The sequence below is a fragment of the Dicentrarchus labrax genome, unplaced genomic scaffold (genome assembly GCF_905237075.1).
Source record: "Dicentrarchus labrax unplaced genomic scaffold, dlabrax2021, whole genome shotgun sequence".
Taxonomy (NCBI): Eukaryota; Metazoa; Chordata; class Actinopteri; family Moronidae; genus Dicentrarchus; species Dicentrarchus labrax.
This window is the reverse complement of record NW_026136724.1, coordinates 8,052,961-8,066,315: the sequence shown is the minus strand read 5'-3', so window position 1 is coordinate 8,066,315 and position 13,355 is coordinate 8,052,961. Positions and strand designations below refer to the sequence as shown.

Below are 13,355 nucleotides of genomic sequence, written 5' to 3'. Positions count from 1 at the left end.
AAAAGCATAGCCTTTAAATAGTAGTATTGAGGCATGCAAGAATTTGAATTTGCCCAGGGTTTGAGATACCTTTCTCCAATAAAATAAATGTAGGTAGGTAAGGAAATGTGCTTATGGTGCTAATGGCATTGAATGATTGAAAAAGGAAATGAAAATGCATTTAAAACTGACCAAAGCAACATCTCTTTCCAGAATCCACATTAGCATTATCATCTAAATGATCCGAAAGCTTCACTGTCAACAGTTTTCTCTGAAACTGCTTATCTACAGTAACAGGGACACTCTGTTGCTGTAGATTTTTATTTTAATTCAGCCATCTGTGTGGCTATTACCAATAGATTTAAGCAAGAAATATGTAGTTTAGGTTAACTGGCCCTCTAAGATTGAACTAAATTTGCTAAAATGAAAATATGAAAGACAGCTGACCAAACGTCGAATGTTGTTCAGCAGCAGAACTTTAAACAATTTTATTGAATATCTTTATTTATAATGTCCAACAGGTTTCGTCAGGTGATGTGTTGTGCGATACTCAGCCATAGGGACACAGAGAGAAAGCCATTGTTAGGGGCTATCAATAGGACAGGAAGACTTTGATCAGGCTTTGGAAACACCCAGCCTTACAAAAGCTGAATTTCTGCAGAAGAGGAAAGCATTTCATTCTTTGAAAACAGCAAACTAACAGAAACAGCCGGCTTGTAAAATAAGCTTTGGCCAGCTTCACGCTGCTGCTGTTTGTTGTGCGTTCAAAAGGATGGATACTTGGGAGGCTTATGATGTTCACAGAGGAGGATGTGCGAGTGTGCGCGGACTGTGGATGTCTGTGTGTGTTTGCATTCAGTGAACCTCTGGACCTTCCGGTGCTGGTCGGACATGCATCCTACTGGACCTTAACCAGAGCGGTCACGTTTGGGTTTGTGTGTGTGCGTGTGTGTGTGTGTCTGTGCCTGAGGGTTGGAGGGCTTTTTATTGACATGATCAACAAGTGCACATGAGTGGCTGGGTTACTGATTACAGGTAATGTTATAGTTTGTTTGTGATAAGACTCATGCTTTGAGCACAAAGTCCTGCCAGGTTGAGCGAGCCTTCATCTGCTTTGTCACATCCTTCCCATCCCTTGTAGGACCACTGCTGCCTCTCAGGTAAATACTTTTTCTGCTTTTTCACTACTTCTAATTCTGCATAAAGTTCTCCAAGATGCACTGAGGAAATATTTAACTATTTACTTGTGGTTTTATTGTAAATCATGAATCTGTATTGTGATCAGAAATCCGACTAACAAAGTGAATTTGGTAACAAATCTTCTCCAAAAAGTATATACTAGACGGGCTAGGGACTCTTTTCTTATTTTATATTTTTTCTTATTATACTTATTTTCAGTCAATATCTAATTACACTGCAACAAACACTGATAACAAATTATCTCTTTATCTAGCCACTTACCTTTTTGAATGAGAAATAGAGAATACATTTTGGGATATTTTAAAGGAAAAAAAGGTGATCAGATGAAATTAACACAATTTGCCCCAAACTCAAACTCTGATGTAATCTTGTATTCTATTTGTATTTCTGCAGGTCCTTTGGTGGTGTGTTTTCTGTTCAACACGCAACAGCATCATGAGTGTAGAGTCCAAAAAACCACGTGAGGCTTGCTGCTCCAAGCTCAAGGTCGGTGAAATGTTACCCATCTCTCTATTGAAGTCCACTGCTTCATGTATGGTCTTATAATAATTTAAATCCTCGGTTGTGAACTCAAATCGGGACAAACCTGTGCAAAGTTGTAAAATCTCATCGTAAAAATCGTATATGTCTTGGTATGGTATTTCTAGGTCAGTATTATCTGTGTCCGATAAATGCCGCACCTGATGAGGCAGTAAAAGGCAAAGCATTAACAAAAAAGTCAAATTTTTCTCTTGGCCAGATAAAACTTAGAGACTTTGACACCAGAGACTTTTCTCGCTCATGGAATGGGGACAGAGCTGTTTATGAGTGCAAAGCCGTGTTAAAAAGTGTTAAAGGTGCACACAGATAAGGCCTTGAAGTGCTTTTATGGAAGAAAAGCAGTGGTATGGTTGCAGTGACCTATGTGCATTTCATTAGTTTACTTTGTCAATATGGCGACACAGATTATGACATGCTATGACAGACTGATCATATATCAGCTTTGCGTAGCAATTAATGCTTGTTTATGATATTGATTTCTTGCAAAAAATCACCACAACCCCTCAATATAAAGTGCGAAACCACTCTGCTTGTTAAAAAGTAAAAACATGTTGAATTCTGGAGGAACCTACATTTTGTTTAGCTGTGGGGCTTTAACTGTTGGCAAGTAGTTGCAGTTGGCTGAACGTATTCACAGAATAGTCTATGACCTACAGCCCAGTGTGATTCCCTTTTAATCTTTAACTATCTTTATGGCACGGATTTGGCTCCACACAAAGTAGGTTTGTACTGGTAAAGCAAACAAACTCGTAAAGAAAACTTGATTTACAGATTTAAGTCGAAAGTTTCACTCCATATTGCTTTATTTAATCTCTAGAACCAAAACAACGTCTTCTACACTTGACAAAATGTGGTGCAATGACTTCTTTACATTAGATTAGATTTACATTCATTGAATAAAAATGAGTGTAAATCCTATCAGTGTTGAAAGCAGGCGTTAACTACCGTTATGTCTTTAAATGTGTGTTAGGTGTCGTGTGTTTGAGCCTAATCTATCATGAGAGTATGTGATAATAAGGTAATTCACCCTTTCTCTTAACATCTGTGCAAGGTGCAATTACATCCCTCTATCCTTTGTAGTGGAATAAGCCTCATTCAAAAACCTTTCATTGCATTACTAGAACTGCAAAGAAGTAGATTAATCCTCTCACTCAGAAGTCTTTGAGGAGTGATCGTTTCCAATGTAATCATCTTACAACAGGCTCGTATTTACCATTTAAAGGTATTCTGTCTGAGGTGAAGCCCTTTTCAGTGAACCTAATGAAATCAAATCAAACGTCCGCTAACTGCTTTTATTTTACATTAGAACAGTTTCAACTAAACACTTGTTGCGTGTGTTTTCTGTGTGTCCAGCTCTTCCTGGCCTCTCTGGCATTTGTATACTTTGCCAAAGCCTTTGGTGGAGCCTACATGAAGAGCTCCATTACCCAGATTGAGAGGCGCTTTGATATCCCCAGCTCCCTCATTGGTGTTATAGATGGCAGCTTCGAAATGGGTATGTGCATTATTATTATTTTTTTTTATCATTCTCATATCTGTACACTAAATATAAAGCTACAGTTAGAGGACGCTTAGCTTAGCACAAAGACTGGAAGCAGAAACAGCTAGCCTGTTGGTCCACAGATGACCAAATCCTCCTAAAAGTTGTTGATTAATACGTAACATCTCGTTTGTTTAATAATACACAAAGACCAACATGAAAAAATGTAATTGTGGTTTTGGTGTGGGACTGTTTCTTGACCTTGTGCAGGAACTTCCTTCCTTCCTTACACTTTAGTTGTTATATAGGTAAAACAATGAGATTTTCCATGTTAATTAATAAGTTGTTAAGGTGCTTGTTAGCCTGGCCAAGAAACAGTCTGGCACATAACCCTCATGAAACCACACTTTTTACACTTTTCGTATGGATTAAATAACCCAGCTGTAAGTAGAGAGCTTTAGAGACTCTGTTCCCTTTGAACGGAGGCAGGCAAGCTGTTTCTTCCTGTTTCCAGTCTTAATGCTAAGCTATGCTAATTGTCTGACTCTAGTATTTAGCATGCCGATATGAGAGTGGTATCTATCTAATCATCTAACTTTAATATGTGTATTTTCCAAAATGTCAAACTATTCCTTTAAGCCATTAATTCATTCATCAAGTTATTTTTTAATCCTTCTCTCCCTCTCCCTTCTCTCTCTTCTCTGCCCTCCCAGGCAACCTCTTGGTAATAGCCTTTGTGAGCTACTTTGGTGCTAAGCTCCATCGTCCCAGGCTGATTGGTATTGGCTGTTTGATCATGTCTGTTGGATGTTTCCTCATCGCTCTGCCTCACTTCTTCCAGGGACCGTTAGTACACAGTTTCTTTTATCTTCTTAATATTCTAATTTTGTATGTAATACAGTGGGCTTGTTAAGGTATACCCTGCAGTAATGATACACAGCATTAATTAGAATCAAATGATATGGTTTTAGGATGCAGAGATACTCTTAACATTTAACTGAACCATAACCACAAGCCTCTTCATGCTACATGAAATATATATATAATACCATGAAAGTACAGCTAATTTCACTTATTCTAATGTATGCTGGGATTAACTTGTTTGGGGCACCATGGTAAAAAATTGCTGCTGTGCCTATATTGAGGTCCCTACTTAAAATGTGTATGTACACTGTTGCCTTCAAGTATAGTGAACATATCCAGTACAACATGTGGTTCAACGTAAGTTCAAATATAAATGTTAAAAATTAATTTTGACACAAGGTCCCGCAGGGTCGGAAGATTAAGAAATAATGCATGACCTGTCTTAGTTGATCTTGTGCGTTAGTGGGGGCAAATTCCTTACTTAATTAAATTACCTGCCTACTTTGCCCATCTGATAATTCAGCCTGGAATGTGCATCTCACTGCAATTTTGAAAGTTGTTGTTAAAGGAGATATAAAATATATAAAATGTAAAGACAGATACAGTATATTTGATGGCATGTTTGCATTTTAGTGACATTAGTTTTGCTGGTTGCCACAATGATGCTCCATCTGCCCTGTTGTCTATCTGATGTCTCCTAAAACCTTCTAAGAGTGACACTAAAGATATCCCATTAATGTTACATAATTAAGTCTACAATCCATAACTGCCACATCTAGTTTATTCACATGCTCTGTAATTCTCTAAAAATCTGTTCAAGCCATAGATGTGTCATTTTCTTGTTTAATAATAATTTTCAATATTTTCCAGGTATAAATATGAGACCAGTGTGTCTCACAGTACAGCTTTCAACAGCAGTGAGAGCGCCCTGCCCTGTCACTCAAACCACAGTCTGACTGATGCAGATGAGACGCCTGATTTAGAGGCCAGAACAGGTACATGGCAAACACACTCACTGCATTAGATGTAAGATCTCTCAGGTTTGAGCTTTCAGTCCCTTGTCTGTTTCAATATGATGCCAAAGAATGCATTCATAGATGCAGAAGATGAGAAATGCTCTAGAGACAATTTTCTTTCCAGTCTGAGTCCAGTTTTGCCTTCCTCAGCTTGTGAAAAGGCAGCTGGCTCGTCTATGTGGATCTACGTATTCCTGGGAAACATGCTGCGTGGAATTGGAGAGACTCCCATCATGCCTCTGGGTGTGTCCTACCTGGATGACTTCTCAAGAGAAGAGAACACTCCTTTCTATCTCGGTTAGCTATTTTTTTTTTAACTTAGTATCCCATGATTGGTGTTTTCTGCTTTTCTGTGTGTCTGTCCTGTATAAACTGGTACTGTAACATTAATCAAATATTAACCCAAGAACGTAACCTTTCTTTCTCTGTTTTTTTCTCTTTTGCCAGCCTGCATCCATACAGTTGGAATCTTAGGACCTATGTTTGGGTTCATGCTCGGGTCCCTTCTTGCCAAGATCTATGTAGACATTGGATTTGTGGATTTAGGTATGGTTCTTCTCCATATCAGGGAAAAAAAGTATATGTTGTGTTTGTATGTGTTAATGTGGCAGAACATGGAGACTGTATCTGTGGTATGTCCTCTCGCCTCACTCAATGACAAATGACATAGAAATATAGCCGTTACTGAGCTGTCTCCAATGTTTCATCCTGTTGTCACAAGTTGACTACTTACTCCATGGATTCGTGTCCTATCAACACAATCCCCTTCATAGTCTGTTGTCTTTGCTTGTCTTCCTCTCTCCAGTAACAATCACTATCAACCATAAGGATTCCCGCTGGGTGGGGGCCTGGTGGCTGGGCTTCATAGTCACAGGCACTGTGATCCTGCTGTCCAGTATCCCGTTCTGGTTCCTTCCCAAGTCTCTGCCCAAGCAAGGGCAAGAGGAAAGCCAGAGTAAAAGCACAGAGCTCGCCACAGTGGCAGAGCAGGAGAATTTCCTGCAAGAGGAAAACCAGGATGAGGAGAAGGAGAAGCCGGTTACATTCCAGGAGCTAGCTAAAGGTAACATCCAAGCTTTTTTGCATCCGTGCAAAATGCTATAAGGCAATAGGATTTGTTTTACCATTGGTGTTGACATACAAAACTCTGCATTTAGGGACAGGTCACAAATACTTAACAATTACACCCAATTTAGAACAATTAACTACCTAGACTATCATAAAGCTTAAAGAATGTCTCTTCAAAAAGTCTTTATCTATTAGAAGCAGATCAATGCATGCCATAAACTACTTCTAAGATCTGAAACTAGAAATGTGCCAATGTGCAAATCCTTTTTTAGGGTTAATGTGTTTAATCATTAACCAGGTATGGCCCAGACAAACCTGAGCAGATTCAGTAACCCTGACTCTTGGACCAGTAACTAACCACCATGCAATGTGGGCAAGAGTTGAACGACACATCGGAACACAGAAACGCATGCAAAAAGCTACTTAAGCTAGAGCCCAGTCATGCCATAATACATTACGCAACATTATATCAGACTAAAAACAGTGTCTCCAAAATGTTTGTGTTTGTAAATTATTATGTGAAAGTTATATCTCCAAAAAGCTGGAAAAGAGAAGTAAAATATTGGCAGTATATAACAAGAGTCTAAAATAACTGACAATAAAAAAATAAACCCAACACAAAAGCAAATGAGCAATATAAAGTTTTTCATATTAAGGCTGTTTTGTGTAAATAAATGTTGTTTAACAGGTAGTTAATAAGCAGCAGTGCCAGTGCAGCAGTTAAATTAGAAAACAAATGTTAGTTTAGGTAATAGAGGTAACTATAAATACACTAAGCATGCCTTGCTAAATATGTGTACAAACAATTGCATTGTGAATGTGTATAAATAATGGTATAAATAAAATTTATGAAATAGGAAGTTTTTTAACATTAAAATTTCAGATATTTCATTCATAAAACAAATGCTATTTTGTTGTCCAGTGTGTAAAATCTAGGAGTATCTATGTCTAATATAATTTCCAAAACTATATTTTCATTAGTGTATTATCACCTAAAAGGATCATTGTGTTTTTGTAACCTTAGAATTTGTATCTACAGAAGGAGCGGGTCCTCTTCCACGGAGTCCACCATGTTAAACCAGCATGTTTCTACAGTAGCCCAGAATGTACAAATAAAACACTGGCTCTAGATAGGGCCTTTTGCTGTTTTGCAGCCACAGTAGTTTCTCCTACACACATCTGAATACCATGTGTAGGAGAAACTACAACGGTTAGTTTCAGTCTTCCTAAACTGGTTCTTTAAGGAAGCCATTGTGTATCTTAGTGTAACTATTTTGTATCTCTTTGTGCTTTGTTCATCCCCAGATTTTGTTCCGTCCCTGAGGAGACTCTTCAGGAACAGCATCTTCACGCTGATGATCCTCACCTACCTGGTGGCTGTCAACGGCTTCATTGGCATGATCACCTTCAAACCAAAGTACATGGAGCAAATCTATGGCCAATCAGCCTCCAAGGCCATTTTCCTCATAGGTACAGAGCAATAAGTGACCCCCATTAATTTTGGGTTTACTGCACCCTGTAGCCCAAGGCAGCTGAAACAATGATGTTTTTGAAGGGAAGTGTGATTGCGAGAGATAAAATTGACTTAAAATGTAAGCACTAAGGAGCCCACTGTAGACTCTCCTTTTGTGTGTGCCTGTAACATAGCACCGTGAGCTATGATTAGCTTTTTATGACTGTTCCAGCATAGCTACCTGTGTTATTGTTGGAATATAGATATTTTAAAGCCATTGTTCCACAATCACCTGCTATTATGACATGTAACATTAGCACAACAACGACAACTGGCTGCAGAACAGAACCCTTTATAATGCAAGGAGCTTATTATGTCTTAGATGGAGTTGACTTTCTCACAACACAGTTCTCTAATGTGAACTGTTTGATTGGATATCTCAGACAAAGAGTCTCTTAACGGCACATGAAAGCACCATGGAGGAAGTGATAGAAGAATAGACAGATAGAATGAGCCTGCGTACAATAATTTACTTCTCAACTAGGAGAAAGATTGTGGAGGCAAATGAGTGTGCATGAGTTAGCAAATTAATGAATACATGGTTGAAACAGATAGTAAAAAGTAATGGCTAAATGGTTCAAATATTTAGCAAAGGTAACAAATAAATGATTGTAAATCAGCTACAAGTAATGAATAAATGGCTTTGCCAGGTGGGGGTGATGAAGGGGTACTTGAGTTCATCTGACAGGGCTGTGGGGGTACATCTGATGAACATTAGACGAACAACATACGGTACCTTCTAATGTAACTTCATTGTCTCACAATTCCCTTATTCCCTTTATTTGTTCAACAGTTTCCATTCTTATGTGTTACTTTACACAGTGTTTATGGCAGATTGTGATCAGTGGGATATTTTCACTGTGTAGTATTTCTAGTGTATTGATCCTTTCCAGCCACCCATTTATTCATCCGTTTATTCCTTCATCCAGGTATACTGAACCTGCCAGCAGTGGCTTTGGGCATCATCACTGGAGGTTTTGTACTGAAACGTTTCAAACTGGGCGTCATCGGAGCAGCCAGGGTGTCAATCACTGCCTCTGTCGGGTCATTTTGTCTGCTTGCCGTTCAGGGCTTCATCCACTGTGACAATGCAGAGGTGGGAGGTATTACTATCTCATATCAGGGGTGAGTGCCAATGCAAACTATCCTTTTACATTAAAATAGAAGTAAGTGAAGTCGTGGTGCATTTTAAAGTTCTCGTTCGGGTTAAAACCTCTTAAAAACTAGAAAAACATGAGAAACCTATTTCTAAAGCCCAGTTTGCAACTGAAATGTTTTTGACTCCATTAAGAGCTAAGAATGATATCCATGTAAAATAAAGTATGCCTCCCTGAACCAATGTCCCCTACTCACTTCATTCCTTTACTAGGGCTCCTCAAGTGTCGTACAACCCGCAGACTTTGTTGTCAGAATGCAATATGGGCTGCTCCTGCTCAATGAAGCATTGGGACCCAGTGTGCGCCTACAACGGAATGACGTATGCCTCTCCCTGCCTGGCTGGCTGCCAGACCTCCACCGGCACCGGCAGGGAAATGGTAAGACAGGGACTTATATTTCTTACACAGCAAAACATATGTAAACAGCAGTTCTTCTTACGTATGATTTCATCAAACGTCCTGCTGAAAATTAAACATAAATTCAGAAAAAAAATTATTTCTACGTTTGTTTTAGTGTGGATAAATGTCCAATGTTGAAGACAGGAGTTCACATTTCCTGCAGAGCTATGGTTGGCAATACTGGACATTTGGCTCATCTTATAGCTTCAACAGTATATTTTCTGGAGGGTGGCGTGAGATTAAAGGCCATGGAGGGATTAAAATCAAAAGTGTTCTAAATGTGCTCTTGAAACTATATCAGACAAATGTAATTGGATTAGTTCTTTAATTATAGAAACCAAACTATTCTCAAAGCATCAAAAAGCCACTTACATCTCTGTCTTCTGGTTCTTTAGGTTTTTCATAACTGTACCTGCGTTGGCGAGATGATGACTCCTGGCATAAACTCGTCCGCAGTGCTTGGCCAGTGCCCCAGGAAGAGCGACTGTGATCGCATATTCAAATTCTACATGGCTTTGTCGGTAGTGGGATCCTTCATTTCTGCCTGTGGGGGAACGCCAGGATACATCGTACTGCTCAGGTCAGACACACTAAAGCTTTTATGACCGTGTATAATGATGCCTTGCGGTGGCTTATTGATTTTTGTATATGTAGTGATTTTATGGCTTTACATGTCAGCTCCAAAATGGGGACGAACTGCTTCTGTGACACTATTGTAGGCAATATTGCATCTTGTTTATTCTTTAAGCGAAAATGCTGATATGATAATGTGTGGGCTAATCTTCCAGGTCCATACAGCCAGACCTGAAGGCACTGGCTCTGGGTATGCAAACACTGATAGTAAGAACTCTGGGTGAGTACTGAAAGTACATGTAGCTTTAGTAAATTAATCCTGTTGCAAACATGGAAATGACAATTATTTTGTTATTGTTTTGTTTACTGTTAATGTTATTATTTAGCTCACGTGACCATGCTTATACTGATAACAATAATTAGTGAAATTACATTTTGGCTCTGTTTAATTGTAATTACATGTGACTTTGTGTGTTTTCAGGTGGGATACCCCCTCCAATATATTTTGGAGCACTGATTGATCGAACCTGTTTGAAGTGGGGTACCAAGCAGTGTGGAGGCCGTGGAGCGTGTAGACTCTATGACGCTAACGCATTTAGGTACAGCAAAACCAGACACTTTCCAGAATATCCTACGTGTTAAATTCCTTAGGAAGATGTGTTTAAATTGTTCAAAAGATATATATTTAAGTATATAAGTACCTCAATATTTTGACATTGCTATGTACAGTTTAAATTACATCCAAATTTGTTGTTGTGCAGTTTTAAACAATATTTCAGTATTTTGGGAAATATGCTTACTCTCACTATGCTAGCTTAGCTTAGCATAAAGCCTGGAAACTGATAGAGCTAGTCTGGTTCTGTCTGAAGGTAAAACAGCACCTCTAAAGCTCATAGGTTAACCTTATATCTTCATTTAATTAAAGGCAGATTATTTAAAATATAAAAGTATCCATTGGATTTCTACTAGAATTCTACACTTTTCACACAATACATCATTTTCATTATATAGATTAGAAAGTTTTTCTTTTGTTCTGACCTCAGACTAAAAATTTAAAGTACTTAAATGGAGTAAAAAACTAAACTTAACCTGTTCCAATATACTTTACTTACAGATTGACATTCATGGGGTTAGTTACTGGACTCTACTTCCTATCCAATACACTATGGGCAGGCCTCTACGTCAAAATTGTCAAGAGACAGAAGAAGTTAGCACTGAGGAATCAGGCTAAAGAAAATGCACTGGAGGGTAACGACGTGGGAAATGGACACGCCAACATCAACATAGCCAAAAATAAAGATGACACGGACAAGGAAAGCACTATTTAAGGTGTTTAAGGAAAGCAACCCCATTGTATAATGCAGGTGAACGACAGATTTTCCATTGCCTAAGTTGGGGTGCATCCATACTGGACCAAATGTGGTAATGGTACAGTGTCAGTGCTCTTTGCTCTTCGAGCAGTACGCTTCTTTTTTACACCGTTATTGTGCCAAAAACATCAACTGCTGTTGGTTCACGTCAAAGGTCAAAGATCCTGACTAGACCTTAGTTTTAATATCAACAACAATCAAATGACATTAAATGATATGCAATCCATGTCTGAACAAAAACCCTCAAACACATAAACTTAGAGGTCATTTCTAGTTCTGCTTCAGAGCAATCAAGAAAAGTTAATGGGAACATAGTCTGTGCTACAGTGTGGACAATGCATCCTGAGCATAGCAATACACAGTTCACTTATGCAACATTTCAGTATGATCACCATTTAGTATACTTGAATAGCATTAGGTCAGGTAATGATAGTAATGTCTCATCCTACAGCTTTACATTCAATGTCATTTAGGTGCAGTGACAGTTTGGCAAACATGTATACAATATATGTACAATATATGTACAGTGTATAGTTTTAAATACTAGTATAGGACAAGTTGAGTGTCTGTGGCCTAATGTACTACAGCATCTCTTTGTAACATGAAGTATTGTTCATGTTTCTTTTTCAGTTATTGTTTTCGTTCATGTTTTTTCAGTGATAGTGAGAGTTTGTGAGATTGTACAGCCTACCTCATTATCTTCATTGAACAGTGGTGTAATGAGGACAGTGAGGGTGGCTAAGGTTTACAACATAAGTGTAGAGCTTAGGGTTGCCTACTTAATGAGCCAATTTAAATACACATGGAGGACATCAGATTAGGATTCCTGAGAGTATAATTAGAAAGTAAATATTGTAGTTTTATAGCTGGTATAACTAGCATGGCTATAGATTTGACTTCTGTTTTACCAAATTATAAGACAGATGGTACCTACTGTAAGGGTGCAGAGCAGAAGAAGTAAAGTGCTTTGCCTCTTTCAGTGTAAGGTTTGACAGATTCAGTATCAATGGGTTTTGAAAGCAGCAGGATAATAGTAGTTAACAAAAGATTGGGCAAACAAAAATACTATTCTTGCAAATGCAAAAAGGGAAGCTGATGCAGGCAAACAGACAGTAAGCTTTTTTCATTCTAAAAAAAACGTTTCATTCATCACTTCATTTAACAGATTACATGGAAACCTGATAACCTTTTTCTGACTGTTAACAATGCACCCCAGCACCATTTGACATCTGGATATCTCTCCTGTCTGACATTGCACACACTTCTTGTTACATCACATCATTTACACAAACCTTAAAGGTCATGAACGTTCATATAATCCTCTGACTCACCAGTGTTTGTCTGGAAAAGTTTACTACAGTTTGGACAGTGGACTAAGAGTGAGTGGACTCAACTCAAACTTGATTGTACTATGTTTTACTCTGTTATACACTGTAGTTGTTGATTAAAATATATCATCAATTAATATCTATAATTGCTGTTAATAATGACAATTTATATATTGAGTCGAATATGTTTATATTGTGTCCATATATTTGAGTTATATCATTTCTGCATTTTTTCCCCTTTTTTTTCAATTTTGTTGATTGTCCTTGAAGCATATCTGTAAGTATTAAAGACTTATTTTTTGTCCCTCAATTTACAAGTGACAAGTTGCACCTTTTCCATATGCTCCGTGTGTCCCGCTATAAACATGTTATGGTCATCCTAAAGCAGCTATAATCAGTATTTTAAAATTAACAAAAGATCACAGGACTACTTGTCAAAGGTGTCTCTTGTAGTGATGAATTAGAAAGAAAATTATCACAGAGTCAACTGTACTTTTTAGCCTCTTTCAGCTCATTATTTTGGTTTTCAAACCTGAAACTTACTGTCTCACTGCTCTTATAGTGTAGTTTTTGTCTAGCTGTTGTGCTATGGACCCAGCACCACATGACAGACGAGTTAACATAGTGGAGCATACAGTATAGCAGCTACAGAGGCAAACATTACCCTCAGAAATTAGTTGACACCAAAAACCGAGCTAAAAGAAATTAATATTGAAATTACATTTATTGGGTAGTCAGAAAAATGACAGAAAATTAATGTTTTGCTGTATCTGCTGAATGTGTAATGGGCAACTGTTTGCTGAAAAGTTTGCCAAATTAACTTAAAAGGGGACAATATGTCATTGTTGTGTTCACAGTTGTTTCCACT

The 13,355-nt window shown here is 38.1% G+C and overlaps 1 protein-coding gene across 1 annotated transcript; it reads left to right on the top strand.

Moving 5' to 3' along the window:
• The first annotated feature begins 25 nt into the window (after positions 1-25).
• Positions 26-12,797, top strand: LOC127358620 (solute carrier organic anion transporter family member 1C1-like). Its single transcript, XM_051391860.1, has 15 exons — positions 26-1,139; positions 1,573-1,665; positions 3,073-3,214; positions 3,913-4,045; positions 4,934-5,058; positions 5,230-5,376; positions 5,527-5,625; positions 5,885-6,142; positions 7,453-7,617; positions 8,590-8,785; positions 9,030-9,195; positions 9,612-9,796; positions 10,005-10,069; positions 10,271-10,388; positions 10,904-12,797. The coding sequence occupies exons 2-15, from the start codon at positions 1,615-1,617 to the stop codon at positions 11,115-11,117; spliced, it is 2,064 nt and encodes a 687-aa protein (XP_051247820.1). The 5' UTR covers positions 26-1,139; positions 1,573-1,614; the 3' UTR covers positions 11,118-12,797.
• Positions 12,798-13,355: the final 558 nt, after the last annotated feature.